Source organism: Poecile atricapillus, chromosome 6 (assembly GCF_030490865.1).
Source record: "Poecile atricapillus isolate bPoeAtr1 chromosome 6, bPoeAtr1.hap1, whole genome shotgun sequence".
Taxonomy (NCBI): domain Eukaryota; kingdom Metazoa; phylum Chordata; class Aves; order Passeriformes; family Paridae; genus Poecile; species Poecile atricapillus.
The window spans coordinates 22369334-22388460 of NC_081254.1; the positions used below are offsets into that span (position 1 = coordinate 22369334).

Below are 19127 nucleotides of genomic sequence, written 5' to 3' on the forward strand. Positions count from 1 at the left end.
TAAATATCTAAGGAGACAAAAGGCAAATTAGAAAAACATGCTACAAAAATATCTGTGGGCATCAGAGAATTTGGGAAGACCAGAATCCTCCAGAAAATTTAAAAGAGCAGAATCAAGCTGGTAAACATATTTTTCTTGAGGAAAAAAATATTTAAGTTTCTTGATCAAAACTGACATCTAGAGTGCTACAGGCTAAAATATTGTCCATCACCTTAAGCCCAAAGTTTCCAGATTTAAAAAAAGGCATAGTAAAGAAATAGAAATGTGGTTATAACTCTAGTTTTCCTATTTTTTTCCATGCTAATAATGGGATACGGGCTGTAATCTGAAGCAAGCAACATGCTGTCAAGGGTATTCTTATATAATCAGCAGAGAACAAACTGTTCCTTCCCTTCCTTAAATCTGTACCCAATCACACAGACAGGCTTCAGTGGGACAGCTTTGCTACAGAGAATTTGCCAATGAAAGAACAAAGATTTTCCCCCAGACTTTTCCTATCCCTTTTCTCCCTCTTCCCTCCCCCTCCTAAAAAAATAAGAGATACAAGAGACCATTCTGTAAAGCCGTGTCAAGATGATTTATGATAGACATTGAAATTAAAATGTACAAGTCTTCTTGATGCAAAAAATATGGTTAATCTGTAAAGCTTATAGCTTGTCTTAATACATGTATATGTGTATATTTCACACTTTCCTTCCTTCCTTGAAAAAACAACATAGCTGTGCTGATAACATCAGAAATTGAAATTAGCCACCTTTTTTGCAAATTAAGTAACAAACTGCAAAGAAAATACAGCTACATGATTCTGGCAGGTAAAGCAGAAAAGGGAAATAAATCACATAAGCAAACGAGGCTTCTGGGGAAGAAAAGGCTGTCTTGCAACTTGCAGCTCTCCCATGAGAGATTTCAGATTGTAGTATTTTGTTATCACTCTCCATTTTTAATAATGAAAAAAACGTTTTGTCATATGGCAAGAATAAAGAACATCACCTAAGTGTTCTCATATGGACTCCCTACATACATTACTACAAATGGCAGAACATAGGGTCTGATTCACAGAACATAAAGATGATGTTTATTGAAGAAATTCAACACACATCTTTTACAAGGCATGGATTGACATGAAATAATTCTGGCAAAGTGAAAAAAACCCAGTAGAATCAGGTTTACTTTTTAAAAGCAAACAGCTTTTTCCTTCACTTCCTGATCAAAACTCAATAGTGACTGAACAATTTTTATGGTACTATAAAGGAATATTTGTTTTATGTAATAAAGTTGTAATTGGAAAACAAGAAAGTAAATAATATCTGATTCACAGTGCACTGTATTTTTATAAAATAAAATGGATTTGCCACGTAGCCTTTCCAAATAATATTAAAAAGGTTTTCCTCTTCTCTAACATTACTCAGCTTCCCAAAAACTGTCCAGTACTTGCTATGAAGTAGAACAACACCTAAGAGTGCCAGTTAACACCAGCAAAAAATACTCCAGCCAACCCTCCGATGGAAAACATGTTGACAAGTATTCTTTTCTAGCTCTCTGTAGTACTTAGCCATGACACCTCCTCCCTTTCTAGTATTTCTCTCCCTTAATTTAAGTTGGTACAACCTTTCCCAGTCTACCAGGCTTTATGCACAGTATGGTGCATCTATGCTCAAAAGCTTGTACAACTTCCTTATTTAATCAGCTGCTCTGCCTGAAGAGCCTCTTGCAGCACACCTGCTCCTGTCCATAGCCCAGAGCAGCAGTTTCTGGGAAACCCTGGCATTGGAAATATTTGGTAGCAGCGCCTGGGGATGAGGTACTAGATGATGTATAAGGTGATGCACCAACAACCTGCTCAAGTACTATGCAGGGGTCTCACCCCAGCCCCAAAATAAAAATTAAGAGTGGGACAGAAATATTTTTAAGTCCCCCAGCCAAACAGGAGAAAGAGAGCAACAAGGTCAACTGCTCAGACAGCATATGTGCTCTGTTTCTGTGGAACATTAGAACCTGTAGCTTAAATTCACCTTAGCCCACCACAACTTGCCACAGCAATTCGTACAGTAAAGATGTACTTGTTATCCCTCCCTTTTCAGTTTATTTATTTATTTATTTTTAATAGTAAAAATGTTTAGGACATATGCTAGATACCTGGACTGCATCATACCCAGTACCATCATTATTGGTAAAATGTCCAATCTCATTACAAGATCCCTACCAGCTCACTGATGTTCACATCAAGGCGGCAGACCCTCTCTCCTTGCTCCCTAGAACTGCAGAGAGAGCCTTGCCAAAGTCCTCCAGCACCACCTAGAATCTTTTGCTTTGGGGAGGTGCAGGATAGTTTAAAACATCAGAGAAAGGAGTTTAAGAGTTTAAGAAATTATTCAATACTGCTGAGCAGTACTCTGTGTAGTCAATACAATGCTTCAATAGCATTTGGAATCCTACTTAATATTTGCACTAAATATTTACATCATTGTACTGAAACTTCTAATGTCTAGATCTATGGATTTCGATTTTTAAAACGATTTAATCTTACACCCTAAGGAATAAATCAAGAAAGACAGCCCCACCTGCTGACAGAACAGTCACACTACAGAGGGAAATGAACTTACTCGCTGGCTAGAAAATCATGAGTTTTCTTTCTACCTCTTTCGTACAGACCCCAAAAACACTTCATTCCAGCACCACAAGTACCCAAATCTCTTTTTCCCTTTGCTCAGCATATAAACTCAGCTGGAAAAACAGTTTGTTATCCTTTTTAGAATTCATTGCTCCTTGACAGGATAATGTGTGAACTATATTCCGTAGTGTCAGAAAATACAGTTCCACAGAAGCTAATTGAAGGACAATCAGCTGAAACCTATTTGAAGAGTTCATCTGCGTATGTTATCTCATGTACTACTTCCTGTGCTCAGGACTATAAGAACACTGTCAAATCAATGAAGTGCAGTGTTCATAAGTATCTTGCAACTTCAGTGAAGTTTGTTTTCTAATAATGGGAATGCTTTTTAATTTTAAATCCTTTGATCTCTTTTTCTTTTGAGTTTTGTTTGGTTTTTTGGTTTGGTTTTTTTGGGTTTTATTTGCTGGGTTTTGGTTGTGTTTTCTTTTTGTTTTGTGTTTCTGTGGGGTTTTTGTTGGTGTTTGTTTTGTTTTTGGGGTTTTTTGTTGGTTTTGTTGGGTTTTTTGGTGTGGGGGTGAATAGCATACTTCTGTAATTTTGTTTCAAGAGTTTTATTTTCTAGTAATAGCCTTTGTATCTTATGCTATGTCACTAATTATTTCTAAATAAAGATTTTAATACTATTCAAAAAGCTCTTTCCCCCCACCCCTTCCCTCCAAGACTGAATTTCTATCTATTAGATTAGCTGTTCCAAAGAACACACAGAGCTGCCAAGAGAAAGTGGCAAAGTTTCTTTCACAAATAACCCTCCCTTGCCTATGCCTGGCACAGTTGGGTCTCTTGGAAGTACCTTGATTTTCCTTTACTGTAAAGCATGTGAAACAAACAGTGACGAGTTCTCCTACAATGAGTTGATTTTTGAGCATACAAAGTGATGAGAATGCTGGATATAGAGAGGCCAACACCACCAGTAATTCCCCACCATGTAACTCATAGTCCCTCATCTATTCTTCCCTAAGTTACACCCAGAAAAAAAGATCTGTCACCTCCTCTCAAAGCTCTCAAGCTTGTGCTTGAGAAGTCCACTTCTGTTATCTTCTCCTCTTACAAGAACTGACAACACTGTAGGAAGCAGCACTGCTGTAAGGATAAGAAAAATTAGCAATCTTTCTGTAATACTTAGCAAATATGAATTTTTTCCTCTTTGGTGAAAAATTAATTATTAACACACTAGATAATGGGAAGCACAAGGATGTCACCTTGTGACAAGTGGGACAAGAGTTGAATTCCAGTCACGATGTATAGTAATAAAACAGAAGAAAAAAATCCACAGACTGCCACTTGGACACGGGAAAGTTTACTGATCTGTCAATGCTACAGTGTTTCCAGTTAAGAAAAATAATGTATGGAAGTTGATGAAGCTTCATTTTGTCACTAGCTAGTTGCAAGGCATAAAAAGTGATGCAGCATGATAATATTAGCAGAATTTGAAGTCTATATTGGTGTTTATCAGGGGCTGTTTGATTAACAGTTCTTTCATTAAGTTTTACAATCAATGCATTCAGTTATATTCCACTAATCAAAGCAAAACATGAGATTAATTCTTCAGGATCATTTTATTAGCAATGAGAAATATAAATCTCTTATGAAAATATTCTTAACATTTCAATATATAAGAATTGTCTATAAAAATATACTACTACATAACAAAGCCAGTAACTTCTACAAAACATATAATTAAACATATATTTAACAATATATAGGACATAGCAAAAATCCTTTAATTAATGCTGAGGGTATTTTTACCCCCTTTTTGTCAAACAGTAATTCACACAACATAGGAAATTACTTATTCTGATATACAGAAGTTATCACCATAGAACTCTATGTGTGTTCCCCCCTGAAGTCACCTGCATCTGCAGGAACATAAAGCCACAACTTTTCTTTGGATGGACAGGCAGTTATGACCCCAAAAACATTCTGCTGGTAGCTGCAATGTCCTGCTGAAGTCAGTGTCCACATCTGCTGTCAGCAGTGCCAACACTGAACCCGTGCAGCAACAATGTTTTTATTACCCTTGTGAGGTGATGCACAGATGAGCCTACCATGGCAGTCATGGTTAGAGAACTAAAAAACAGACTCTTCCTGGGTAACTACTGCTAGTTAGCAAGGAAATTACTTCTAAAGAGGCTGCCTCCCGAGAAATAAACCTTCCAACAGCTCTTAAACAAGAGCTCAAGGAAGAGAGAATACCATGGGAGTAGTTGTTTATTTTAAACTAAGATCAAGGGAAGTACGATCCATTTTGTTATTATCAATTACAGGAAGCACCATCTTGGACCACATTTTGCAATTGGGAATCTGTTTTCAGAATAAAAATTACACAGTTAACTAGTAATATCACCAATGCTGTTATGCTGAGGTTACTTCATGCCTGGTGCTAGACAAATGCCAGGAATCCATTTTAATTATATAGACCACTCTTGTCTACACAGTGAGCTTGTCAAATTCTTGGTGTAGACGCATTTAAACACCCTTATTTAAAGGGCTTTTAGAGCATACTTTAAACAACCAACTTAACCTTAAAGAAATTGCTGCACAGTGACAGTACAAAGCCATCAGCTTTCTCTAGAATAGTTAGGTACATAAGGCTTTAAGGCTGCAAAGTCCCACTGAAGACTACCAGCACTTACAGTGTCTTGCATAGTAAAGAACATAGGAACCAAACTTATGATGCATCAGTAACAATTAAATCTTTTTATCCCTGTGTTTCTGTGCAAAATAACCAGTAATTAGTTATTACTCTTTCTATTCAGGATCCACTGAAATCAGAACATTGAGTGAATATGTTGAAATTCAAGAGAAACTTAACATTATAACAAAGCAATTGCAATGCAAAAATATTCCATCATATTACATAGAAAGGAGTTTCTATTAGAATAGTATATTTATCCGGCTTTAAAGTAAAGATCACAACGGGACACTACAATGAACATCAATATATTTCTGACTCAAAGCTCAGAAAAATAACTTTTGACCCTGAGAAACTTGCTGTATTAAAAAGCTAAAAAAGATCAGAGTCTAAAAGAATGAAGGCTCAGCCAGTTTCATTTCAGATTTTCAAACTGTTAAGCTTTGAAGAAAAGTTTTACCATCCTAACAGAAATCTTAAGAAATATTCTCAGTTTAAAGATCCCACCATTTCATGGTATCTACATTTTTGTAGTTTCATTATCTTTAAGGCTTGCAACTAATATTTAGGTCTTCAGTCCATATTTGAAAGGAAGAAAAATTTTAAAATGGAGGTGGTTGAAGAACTTAAAGCTTAAATGTCTTTCCTTCCCAGCATCATCCAGAGAAACCAATTACAGAAACCAGCTTGTCCTGCTTTACGGATAGAGAAGCCTTAGTCAAGTCCTTCATTCTCATTCCAGTTAAACAGTTCCATAGAAGATTGATCAAAATCAAAACAATGTTCCAAAACATACATCCTCCAACATAGGATGTAGTTTAGATTATTATTTTAACAACTTAAATATTTAGCAAGGTTTAGGAACAGCAAGAGGAAATAAGCAGATGAAGCCATAAGGAAACCCTGTATGTTTGAACAAAGAAAAAAAACCAATCATCTGGGGGTTTTGGCACAAGAAATATATTGCAAGTTTCTGCTAGAATTTGAGACAAAAAATTACAAACCACTCTACCTAGATGTTGATTTCTGGCCATGTAGCATATTTTCTACATTTATGCATGTGTTAAGGGCAAGAAAACAATCCTTTCTTCAGTAATCTGTTCTTCTCTACTAGGTGTAAACAAGATTCATTGAAGTCATCCGAACTAAAGATGTTTTTTAATGTAAACTTCCACATAATCTTTATTCTGTACTGACAAAGCAGCATTCTTATGCTGTAATTTAAACTATTACCTAATTATATTTCCTAATGTTTTTATACTGTCATCAAGTTTAGGCTACTCTGGTTTTGCCCTCTCCAACAGCCTTACTAAAAAGATATGTACTGGATCAGCTCCCAGGGGTAGCTCATCACATAACCACATAAGCACTGAGCCAAGAGGAGAGAGCAGGGCTAGCTGACAATCCCAGTTTGCATCAATCTGAACTGCTTTGGAACCACACCTTTGTAAGTGGCAATTCAAACACATGCATATTACACATTAAGTGAAGCAGTAAAAAACGAAGTCTGTTTTCCTTCCCTCCCCTGAAAGCTGTTGCTCAACAGCAGTGATGGCCAAGCAGCAGAAAAACAATACCAGTTCAGTTTCAAGTATTAAGCAAAAAGGGTGCCAAACTGGAATTTTATTGTTATGTGAGGCTTTTAAGAGATAGTAAAGCAGTTTCCTGACCTTGTCAGCAGTAGCTGAGCTTCAGCATTCAGGAAAAGCAGACAAAAGACAGCTCAAAGCAGGAACTGATTCTACCACTTAAGTGGAATCTTCTAATATCCATAAACACATTCAGATTCAGGGTACAGGTTTTACCTACAGAAACTTGGACAAAGACAGCTCCTCATATCCAGGTACATGGAAAAGGTTTTTCTGTGAGGTAATGAAAAACACCTGGAGGACAACTCAATCATTGGTCCCAGCCAGCACAGCTTTATGAATCCAAGTCTTGATTGTCAAACCTGATTTCCTTCTACTACAGGGTAGCCCACCTAGTCAATCTAGGAAAGCCTGTACATGTAATCTTTATGGACTTCAACAGAGCTTTTGATACTGTCACAGCATCCTTCTGGACAAAATGCTTATTGGCAAAAGAAAAGACATGTGACCAGACATCAATAAATCAAAATAAGAAAATGTCCACCACCTTTAGTGATTTAGAAAGAAACATCTATCAAGTGTAGAGAACGCAGCATTCTCTTTTAGAAAAACACTAGAGTGAGGAAGTAACTCAAAACGCCCTCAAGATACAAAGGACCAACCAAATAAAGATTCAAGTTAAAATTTTCTTTGAACTTTACTGAGACAAGACCCAAAAATATGTAATGTTCAACTTAGGAAAATCCCACTTTCTGATACTAAACATTTAGTCCTCCTAAAATGTGAAGGACACCAAGATCAGTAATAAAAGTATTTTTCTTTAGTATTTGTTGCCGACAAAAGTGAGAAGATGTGTAAGAGAAGTGATAAATACAGACACAAAAGGGCCAGCATGAGAAGTGGGACTGAAGTTGCTCACCAGCACTCTCTGATGCAGTGTGGATGCCTGGATGTGATGTGTATGCATAGCATCACCCTTCCACCAAGCTTTCCTCAAACCTCTTCTGTAGAATCTCTGTATGACCTTGGCCAACCTGCATTTTCTGTGGAACTGCAATTACACTGCACTCTTGTACACTCTTAAGAAAACAGGCAAAAGCTTAATGTAAATCCTCCAACGTTTATGTAGGCAAAGGAGACTCAAACTTGGTCTCATAAAGGACTTTTGTATAGAAGAATCTAAAAAGGGTCATAAGCAGCATTAAATATAACCTATATTAAATACCTAAAAAATATAATCTTTTGCATAGAGTAAAGAAAAGTGCAGCTACAGCACAGCATTCCATACCAGAAGGGCTAATTTATGCATGGCATAGAATTAACTGTTGTCTCTCATCACTGAGACTGCAGTCTTACAAAACTAAAGACGTGTTTGTAGGGAAAATCACTATAAAAAAAAAAAAAAAGAAAATCATTAGGTTGTTTCACTGTATCTGTAAATTAAGTGCAAACACTTAAAATTCTTTTTTTAAAAAAGCAAAGCTGATAGGTAATTTTCACAAGTTAATTTTCTCTTTATATTACTTGGAAAAATGAAATTGCTTTTGTTCTTTTAGAATCCAAATTAAAATTAAATCCTCATTTAGCATCTGTTTTGTGCAAAATAATAATTAGAATGCTTATAGAAGTACAATCTTTATCTGTTCTATAAGAGCTGGTTGTTTAAGGATTATCAACTCTTCATTCCCTTCTAACTTTTGTACTGCGATACCTGTGGTAATCAAGCACAGAATAGTATTAAGTCTGGGAGACTTATTTCCACTGCTCTGAAAAATAAAGAGAGAGTCTAAATGGAGAGTCAGGAACTTTAGGAAAATACATATTGACCACTTTTGAAAGGAAGCAAAAATTTTAAAGTATCTTTCTACTGCCCATATTAGCATGCCTAAATGTAAGAAAGGAAAATATATACCTCATCAGCTGCTAAAACATCTTAAATTTTGGTGAAAAAAAAAGTCAACTTATTTTATTAGATATAAATTGGTACTACAATTTGGTAAATGGGATGTTTAAAATAAATAAAAATAAATATTGTATTTATATATCTTTGAAGATTGCTTGTTTCTGTAATGAAGTAGCGTCAATATTGTTAGATTTCCCCCTGTTTAGCTTTTTTCACACTATGTCTCCACTTTCGAATGGCAGTTCCAGAACTACTGGCTACTACACAAAGGGCGCCACCCACAGTCCACCAAGTTGGTAGATGATTGAGAAAAAGAACTTGTAAAATAAAAGCAAACACCACATCCATTGTTTTCATTATTGATACAGGTCCAGCTTTCTCTATCTGTAATGCTTTTGTGAGAAATATCTGACCTCCCAACCCTAACAAGCCTATTAATATTAGAAAAACCCTATCTCTACCACAGTGTGGTAAACGCCATTCATTCAAAACAAACAATGCTATAACACATCCAATTAATCCGATGACTGCATAATACCAAATTGACAAGAAATAATGCACAGATTTTCCCACCTTCCTTAGTATAACAATAGTTGAAGCTGCTGATAACGTGCTTGCAATTGCTGCTATAGTTCCTTTAAGGTGGTCTGAGTAACTTCCTTCAATCCCCGAAACACGTGAGCCAAACAGAAATGGTGGTCTGGCAATAAGAATCACTCCAGTGACTGCAAAGAGAGTAAACAGAAGATCCCAAAGGCTGTATTTCTCTTTGAGAAAGATCCACGCCAGCAACGATGTAAAAACAGGACTGGTAAAAGTTATAACAGTGGCATCAGCTAATGGCATTACTTGGTAAGCGTAGTAGAGAAGAACCATTGCAGTAGAGCCAAGGAATCCTCGGAAGAAAAGAAAAATTCTTTTACCTTTTGGTCCCAAAAACCCTGTTCTGAAAAACAGAAATGTCACATTAATGTCACTGTCTTGCTTATTTCATGACTAATATCCAAACATATTTAAGTATGGTACACACCTTTCTAGACAAGGGAGTTTAATACCCAAATATTCTTAACTGTCTGATCACAGACCAGTTTATTTCCATTATGACCCCCAATCACATTCAAAGTCCAGAACCTGTTCTTCTAGTGATTAACTTGCAAAATAACCCAAGAGTATCTACAAATTACCTTCTGGCTTTTTAAGATCACCCCTTCATGGAAATCAAAGCATTTGATACAATAATCCTAGTAGAAGCCTCTACCATTCAGGGAGTCAAAGATTTTCAGTTTTCTGAATTGTATCAAGAAACTATCAACTAATCTAAAATAATGAAGTTATGCAAATGAAATCCAAACTAAAATAACATTGCAATCATATTTGAGTGATAATTCTAGATCTAATTTTAAAAAATAGCTTTAAATGTAAATATTTTTTACACTTACTTGTAGTATATTAAACCAGGAAGAACAAATGCCATTTGGAAAACACATCGAAATGCACTCACTTCCACTGAATGTACATCTTCTATTTTTTTAAGAAATAAAGAGGCCACTGAGAAAAGGAAGGCAGACAGTATGGTATAAAACAGACCGAGTCCTGGGCACGCAGCTTTCTTCTTTGTCCCTGGAATAGATAAACTACAGTTAATAAGGATCTATTAGAAGACTTCTCTGATCAGGGAGGTCCACACACTGCAGTACTCCATGTATCTGTAGTGATTTTTGTGATGGAGAACAGGGGAACCAAAGAAACAAATGCAAATATTACATGTATTTACCAGACCTACCTTGAAAATACTTTTCACTGACCATCATTGGTCCTCTTTTTTCCCTTAAAACAGGGTGTAAGAGATGAACTCTAACATCTGGGATACAAAATCATAGTTCCACACAAGTTAGTAGATTTAACTTCTTGTAGGTGTCAGACTAGTACAGGTGATTTACTATAGAGACTAGTCACAATTCTGTGACAATTCTATGAAACAGTTCATGGTCAGGTTCTGAAACTATTATCTTGGGAATCAGCTGCTTAATTAACTAAGGTTCCTAAGCAAAAATTCCATTTCCTTTCTCACAAATACACAATGTAAAATCTGTGTACAGAACATCATTTTTGTTATACCTCATGTTTATTTTGCAGCTAAATCACCCTAAATTTGAACTATACTGATAACATTTTTATCTTGCTGTAAGAATTCAAATATTTTCTTCAAACCGGCATCAAATACACATTTTTAAGCAGAATAAATTTAAGTAACTAATGTTAAAATATCAAAGGCCTGATACCTGTCATAATTCCATGAAGACCTTAGCTTATGCTTATTTATCAGACTTCCCCTTCCTAAAAATTTCCCAAGTCTATTCCTGGGAAAGTCCTTCTATTCAAGTTTTCCCCATTGCCTCAGGCTCTCTTCAACAACATACTCTTCCTCGTTCCACTCATTTTCTCCACCCTGAACTATTTAAAAAAATAAATTAAAAAAAGCAAGGAGAGGGAGAACTGTGAGACAGAGAACTGTGTTGAGTACCTTTTCTTCTGTGACTCCCTCTAAAGATAGGAGCAAGAACTCCATGTCCCAGAGGCAGTGTTTTGATAAAAGGGTGCTTTATCTCTCACATTAGTGTGGCAGACTGTGAGCCTTATGGATCCTCTAAAACACAATCAGCTGGGTACTGCTGCGAGTTGCTTAGCAACTAAGTATGGTTTTGAGAGGGGTTTTTTTTTTAAATTAACAAAACTTGTCACAAACCATTTTGATCCTCCTTGAGATCAGCACTCCAGGCTGAGAAATTGCATCTGACTGCCTAGGAGGGGAGACTGCAGGCTGACAGTCCTAGGGCTTTACAACAGCAGCCACAACCTGAAGTAGGCAAAAGGTTTGCTTCTCAAGGAATCCTGCCACACTGCAGCTGAAAGTGATTTACAGCTTCTACTCGAAATATTTCTGTTTAACAACAGCCTCTTACATAAAACTGACTATAAAAACTACCACCAACCAACACTGGACCAGGACATCTACCAACTATGAAACAAAGTGGATTTTTAAAATGTTCATGAACTATATAATGCCTTAATCCACACAGTCACATAACAGAACTACAAAATCAACAGTCTCTAATACTGAAACAAGAGGAATCAGACTGGCCTATAACTGAAATGGAAAATCCAAACCCAGGCTGGCTTACAGATGAACACAGCACAAACAGAACTATTAACTTTTATTTCAGGCATGATAGCTTCTCTGATTATTACAGAATGAAGCCAACCTAAATAAAGGAAGTGCTGAAATGGAAAACAAATCAAATTAAAGCATAAAGGATCTTACACCCAGAACTAAGGTTTGGATTGTAAGGAACAAACATAAATCAGAAGGAACTAAGTTCTGTAAGCTACCCAATATACCAAGCCCATCAAAAACAGAATTTTCAGAATCTTGTAATACTAGAATTTAAACCATCAACATCTTGAATTGCCAAAGCATGTACTCAGTGCAATGAGAAAGTGTTTTATTTCCTTTTAAAAATAAAATGGTCCAAGTTCTTCCACCAAAAACAAGAACTGCAGTTCTGAACGGTACTTATTTCAAAGTAAGTTTTAGGGAGAAGTTAGGTTAAGATAACATTCCCACCCCACAAAATATTAAGCCTTGAAATACTGGCCTAACATCATCAAAACAGTCAAGAACTTATGCTTCTTTCAAAGAATGTAACAGCCCAAAAATTAGAAGGTTTCAAGCAGTACTCAAGTCCTCTTTTTGGAGTGGCTACAGATTTGGTTTTCCAGTTTTATTCCCTGGCCATCTCCACACATAATGCTTTCAAACAATTTTCCACTCCTGTTTTAAGTGATAGGTAAATGCCTCCCACTGCACCCTGTCTTAGGTGTAAATTCTAATTGTGTTTTTAGTGCTGTACTTTGTTCCAAAAAGCTTTTATACCTGCAAAATGCAAGCAATGAAGAAAATCATACTTCTCACATACAAACATCTCAGGAACAGCAGCAGAGGCAGAAGAGTACTGGCAATAGGAAAGATGGTCAGCAAGAAGATGATTCTCCCAGACCTTCAGGAAAGGCAGAAGTCTCCACATTATAAAAAGCAAAAGAGCTCTCTTTGACTCCTGTAAAGTGCCAGGAGCACAACAGCCTGCACTGGAACTAATCAGGGTCATGCAGACAAGATCTAGGCATGATTCATAGTCTTCAGTCATAGACTCAGTCAACAATTTTGCTAGACAGACAACCCAAAACCAAAGTACTCTTCCTGGTTAATTAATGAAAGTTTCTCAGGATTTCAAACACTGAGCTTTTCCTCCCAAGCTTTGTTTTAGAAGTGCCACTCATGTAATTTCAGTGGTGAAGAATTCTGGCCTCTCCACAGCTCACTAACAAATCTATTTTCGGCTGGAAAGTCAATTATAGTCAATTTAATGACAAACACATTTTCAGTGAAATAGTTAAAAAAAAAATAGTACTCCAGATAACTTCAGAAATTATTTTAAGACAGCATTTACATTCTAAGATAACTCCATTTAAAACCTATGTGTTCCCTATCTCACAATACATTTGTGGCTTTATCAATTGAAAATAATCAAGAAGTGACTCAAGTTAGGACAAAACAATTACACTCAGACTAAAACAATGTAAGAATTGCCCTAGAAGTCACAGTCCCAAGTACGTGGACTAACTTAAGTGCACTCTCGAACACATTTATAGTGCCACAAGCTCAGAGGCAGAAGGCACCTCTATTTACCCACCCCGTCAAACCTTACTTTAAAACTTTAAAAACAGGAAGTACTGTTTTCCTCCAGAATATTCGCTCCCGAGGTTCTCTAAAGGCGACAGAGCCGCCCGGCCATGGGGGTGGACGCTCCGGGGGCTCTGCCCGCTCCCGGGGCGTGGGGGGCAGCGGGCCCCGGACCCGAGCCGCGCCTGGCACTCAGGCACAGGGCACGGGCTCACGGAGACCCGCTGATTCCTCCACCGGGGCCGGCTTGTCCGGTCAAGAGGAGCGGGAGGAAGAGGGCGAGGCCGAGCCCGCTCGCAGGTGACCCGCGGGCACCAGGTGCGAGCCGCCGCCGCCGCCAGGGACGGCTCGGAAGCGGCGAGGCGACTCCTGCCGGCGGCGGGGCGGGCACCGATGCCGGGCGCCCTCTGCAGCCGCCCGAGCCCGCTCCCCGCCCCGCTGCCACGTGCGGACGGCCCGGTGCCCTCGGGCCGCTTCTCCTTCGCCCGCGGCCCGGCAATGTCACCCCGAGAGCGGGCAGTCCAGCCGGGATGACGCTGCCCCCCTGCCCCGCCTGCCGGACTCCCCCTGCTCACCGGGTGCCTCGCAGCAGAACGGCCAGGACATGCCCGAGCAGCAGCCACAAGCGCGGCGCTCCTCGGCGCCCTCAGCCTCGACGCCGGGCGCCGGCAGGCACGGCTGCACCGCCCCCGGCCCGTTCTCCTGGCCCGGCGGCACCTCCGGCTCCTGGCCGCTCGCTGCCGGAGCAGCGTCGCCCTCTCCTCCCTGACACAGCACCATGAGGACGCGGGGCTGCCGCGATGCTGCCGGCGGCTCCTCGGCTACCGGCGACACCTGCCCTCCTGCGCATGCGGTGCGGCCGCCCGGCGCCGCCCGCCGCCTTCCCTCCGCCCGCCCGCAGCGCCGAGCACCCGCGGGGGAGGCTACACCGGGTCCCGGCTCCGCCACCCCCCGCCAGGCCCCGCCTGGAAGCCACCGGGCGGCCCGTCCCTCCCGCGGCGGGTACCTGCGTGCAGCCCGGCGGCAGCCGAGCGCCCCTGCCGGGACAGGAGGCAGCGCCCCGGCGCTTCCTTCCTGGCGTCCCCCGGAGAGGGACCCGGCCAGGGCAGCGGGAGCGGTGCCGGGGAGCGGCGACGCCGTGGTGCCTCCGGAGGGGGAGCTCTGACCCCGCCGGAGAGCGAGGGGGCCGCACAGGCCGCGGCCGTTCCCGAGCAGGGGAGACAAAACTCAGGAAAAAGGGGACGCAAAGTTATTTTCGGGGCGTTGTTGCGTCATCTGCGCGCCCGAAGTGAAAACAACGCTGTGTGTCCGCGGCGCTGAGCGCTCTCCGCTCGGCCTGGCCGCGCTCTTGGGATAACCGACCCGGGATAACCGGTCCGGGATAACCGACCCGGGATAACTGACCCGGGATAACTGACCCGGGATAACCGACCCGGGATAACCGGTCCGGGATAACCGACCCGGGATAACTGACCCGGGATAACTGACCCGGGATAACTGACCCGGGATAACTGACCCACCTGGCGGGAATTCCCGCTGGACCGGGCTCCGCGCCCCCTGGAAGAGCCGGGATGGCCCCCGGTGGGCCCGTCAGTGTTGCCGTGTCCGTGGGCAGGGACAGAGCATCACTCCCCGCAAGAGCTGCTGCCTGCTCCAGCTGCACTCTCGGGCAAAATGGAGATGGGATCCTGGTGGGCAGTTCAGTCAGGATTGTTAGTAAGGTGCAGAAATAATTTAGCCGCCTTTTCGTAGGCTTTCCCTAAGAAAACAATGCCGCCTATGCCTTTGGGCAGGGGAATCGGAAAGGGTAGAGAGGAAAACAGGAGTAGCCCTTTTTCCTACCCATGAAAAAGTACAGAGTAAGAAAGGCAGATTAAATTTAAAACGCTATTTTTTCCCCTTTTGAGCAAGTTGAACTGTTATCAATAATTAAAATGGGAGGAATTTCTATTGAAAGGAAATATTTATGCTCACATTAATCTCTTAGCTGCATAAATTAATCTGTGTTTATTTCTTTGTTCTTAACAAAGGGAAATGTAATCTAAAGCTTTAGCAAAATGAATGCCAAATGTTAGATAAAAGCTATTTCATACAAATGATTTTAAGTTTTCCCTCAAGCTAACTCATAAAAGCTATTTCAAGCTTTTGGTGTCTCTAATTTAACACATTTTATAGCCCATGCTAACCCACCAGAGGCTGTATTTCATTATCTTGGAGTCAGCATTTGACTAATATGACCAGAATTGTTTCAGAAATTGTTCTTAACTAAAAATTAGATGTACCATATCAATTATTAAAATAAGAGAAATCAATAAGGTTGTGTTGAAATCAAAATTATTTCTAAATATTTACATCATCTGAACTGCTGTTGCTGTAAACCAATAAAATAATTAAATATATGCTGCACTGTTTATAAACAACTCCTATTACAGTTCCTATCAACACAGCTCTCTACAAAGTCTTTACTGAAAGCTTTACTAAATCTTTCCTCTGGAGGTGAAAAATTTCCAAACCAGACACTCTTAATTAAGTGGTTAATTTTTTTTAATGGACTTCTCTGTCCCTCAGAGTTTGTTTTAATTTCGAGAGGGAGGTGCAAGTTAACCTGCAGCCTCAAGAAGCTTACACTTCTCTGCAGTCCAAGGCAGCTTTCACAGGCCACTGTTCCATGAATCGCCAACACAAAGGTAGAGCTGTACTTCCCCAGACAAGTTTTGGTGGAAGGGCAGCGGGGATTCTCTCTCAGCAGCCATCCCTGGCTGGTGGTCCCACAGGTGTCTCAGAGGAAGACCTGGCACATGCCCTGGGCAGTGGGGATGCTGCAGAGCGCACCCACCCGAATTTTTGTGGCTGTCTGCACAGTCACTCTGTGAGTTGTGTCTGCAGTCAGTAAAGCAGAAGCAGCTGGCTAACTCAGGTCTTCAGTGAAGAAAACCAGAGCCAAAACATGGTCCACAGTACGGATATAGAATAAATTTTAGTGAGTTCTTACAATTTCTGGCTATTTGTTAAAATATGCAGATGATATATTTATTTTATAATAGTAAATTTTTTCAAGTGCCACAGTGCCAAGTACAGAGCTGTAGAGTGTTCCAAAGAGACTGCAGCAACCCCCTCCGTACCCCTCCATGTCTGGTTTTGAAAGGGAACATCTGAGGGCAGTGTTTGTTTATGCCAAGATACATGAAGTGTTCTGTGTGCTCCTGGTCAAACTGCCAGGTTTGTCTCAGCCAGAGAGCTTCCAAGTTCTCCTTGTAAAGTACAGCCCTCTTCTCTGAACAAGGAAACAGAGCAGTTGCAGCTGCCCAAACTAACCAGCAGGCAAATGTAATTTGCAGTCATGCTGCCCTAGATTGGAAAATTAAGTCCCTGTTTAAATGTGACAGGTCAATGTCTTATGTGGCTTTTTCGAGCACAGATTAAGTCTCATCTGTGTAATACTGTGCCCAGAACTAGCTGTTCCTTTCTCCAGCACATCACCTATAATATCTTTGCTGAGTGCGAACTCCATAAGAAAGGGATTAATAAACTTGGGCAATTTGACCATTGAAATTAAACTGCAGCACCGGCTAGAATGCCATTTATTTGGTTTCCATAACATCATAACAGCAGAAAGTATAGCCAACGCTCTCCACACATGGAGCTTTCTTTACAAAGGAAGAGTATTATCATCCTCACCCAGAATTTAGGCACAGGTTTTGTCATTATAAATGCCAGGAACAAGCCAGTACTGCGCAGCAGGTTGAGATACAGGTCTGGTAGGGACTTTAGTCCTGTAGCGAGTCACTGGTTTCAGTCTGTGTGCCTGGTAAGGGACCCGTTGGTTTCCATCTCCCCCCTTTAAGTGCTGTGGCTTTCCAGAAACACTAACAAGCACAAATGACAAAGCAATTAAGTAAGTTTTGTGGAGAACCGTGGGACTTTTCTATGAGATTATGAGCACTTTTTCCACTATCACATAATTTCTTTTATCCACCGCTGATATATTCCAATAAGCTTTTTGGAACACTGCTGCTCTTGGAGGTTTAATGAGAACTAAATAATATAAACTGAGGGTGCCCTGGAACTGACCTGGTCCTTACTCACTTCTCTTAGAAGAGCACTAAGAGCTCTGCAGAGCTCCAGCAGGAAAGATGTCTGGATTCCTGGTACGGCACGTGGATCACCCTGGTGACGTCTATCTCAGTTTGATCTGAACATAGCTGTGTCAGCACTGTTACATACTGCTTAAGCTATAAAAGTAGTAGATTTAAATCAAAACAGTAGCCCATATCAATGGCTTTTATTCTGTAAAAATTGCAATTCTGTAAAACAAATTTTTTAAAGTTTAAGTTGTCTAGGAAAAAGTTCATCCAAAGAAATATAGACTAATGCAAAGGAAGTAACAAAATAAATGATAAACTTGCATGGTTTCCTTTCCTTCTGAAAAGGTTTAACAAAAAAAAAAAAAAAACCAACCAGATAAGAATTACTTCCTCAGCTTCTGAAATGGATCCAGCTCTTAAGTGCATTGTAATAACCATTTACCTCTGCACCCGAGTGCCATAAAACAGATGATTATTGCAGCACCAAGGACTTTCATTGTCCTGGTCATTCATTCAAACTTCTGTTCAACCCGGAGTTGTTTGGGAATCAGCATAGCTGAGGTTGATGGGCACATCTGGTGCCTTGAGAGGTCATCTACTCCACCCCCCCACTCAAGTCGGGGTCAGCTGAAGTTCAAGACTCTCTCTCTCTCTTGGGATTTTGAATATCCCCAAGGAGGGAGACTGCACCACCTCCCTGGGAAACATGCTCTTGTGTTCAATCACACATTTTAAAAAAAAAAGAAAAACGTAAGTTACATTTCAAATGAATGAACACTTCTAGTCTTGCAGCCCAGTGGAAATGTGGTTCATATGAGCTCCTACCTGCCCATCAAAATTCCGGTCTGTCATAGTCGGTTTTATGTCCATCTTAGGTGTTAGAAGAGACCTGTATTTTTCAGCTTCCTTGTTAAGGTGAATGGTGAATGATTCTAAATTTTGCCATCACCACAAATTGCTTCCGCATTTATATTAGGACTGTTAGACAAAAATTTTAACCTTGTGTCACAGTATGTTCCAAATATCAGAGTTTTCTTCTTCCTGAGTTGGTGGCTGTAATGAATAATACTATAAAACTGGAGATGGGGTGGAACACTGAAATAATAGGGAATCCTGCAATTATGGTCAATGTAATGGAGATATCCTGAGGCTCTTTTTAACTGCGTTTTACAGATTGCCCTATTAGCAGTTGCTGTTCATGTACTTTCATGCTGAAAGTATTGAGATAGGTAAATACAGTAGAAGTAAGAAGTAACAAAAAATTCTGTGGTCTCCAGAATGAATGATTTTATTTTCTTTACTTCTGAAGGATTGAAAAATAATGGATAAGCAAGACTGTATTCAAATTCTGCTTCTATACTTGCTAGAGTGCTTTCAATCCAGTCTTAAAGGTGTACTGCTTAGCTGATTTTGGTCACATAAAGGTCATGCTTCTGTCCTCAGATGGCTTAACTGCATTGCTTGCTAAGCAATCAGGTCTCTGTAGCTAGTATTCCTGGAAGA

The 19127-nt window shown here is 40.2% G+C and overlaps 1 protein-coding gene across 1 annotated transcript; it reads right to left on the reverse strand.

The window, feature by feature from the left end:
• Positions 1-4215: 4215 nt before the first annotated feature.
• SLC35G1 (solute carrier family 35 member G1) lies at positions 4216-18476 on the reverse strand. Its single transcript, XM_058841407.1, has 5 exons — positions 18450-18476; positions 14839-15298; positions 14115-14765; positions 10238-10418; positions 4216-9744 (listed from the first exon to the last, which is right to left on the reverse strand). The coding sequence occupies exons 1-5, from the start codon at positions 18474-18476 to the stop codon at positions 8985-8987; spliced, it is 2079 nt and encodes a 692-aa protein (XP_058697390.1). The 3' UTR covers positions 4216-8984.
• Between the last annotated feature and the right edge of the window lie 651 nt (positions 18477-19127).

What these genes read in the sequence shown, in the direction of transcription:
- SLC35G1 (XM_058841407.1), bottom strand. Translation starts at nt 18,476, where the DNA reads ATGACAGACCGGAATTTTGATGGGCAG. An exon ending in ACCGGAATTTTGATGGGCAG is followed by an intron (nt 15,299 to 18,449) that starts GTAGGAGCTCAT and finishes TTGTTTTCTTAG; the next exon opens with GGAAAGCCTACGAAAAGGCG. An exon ending in GTTCTGCTGCGAGGCACCCG is followed by an intron (nt 10,419 to 14,114) that starts GTGAGCAGGGGG and finishes TATCTATTCCAG; the next exon opens with GGACAAAGAAGAAAGCTGCG.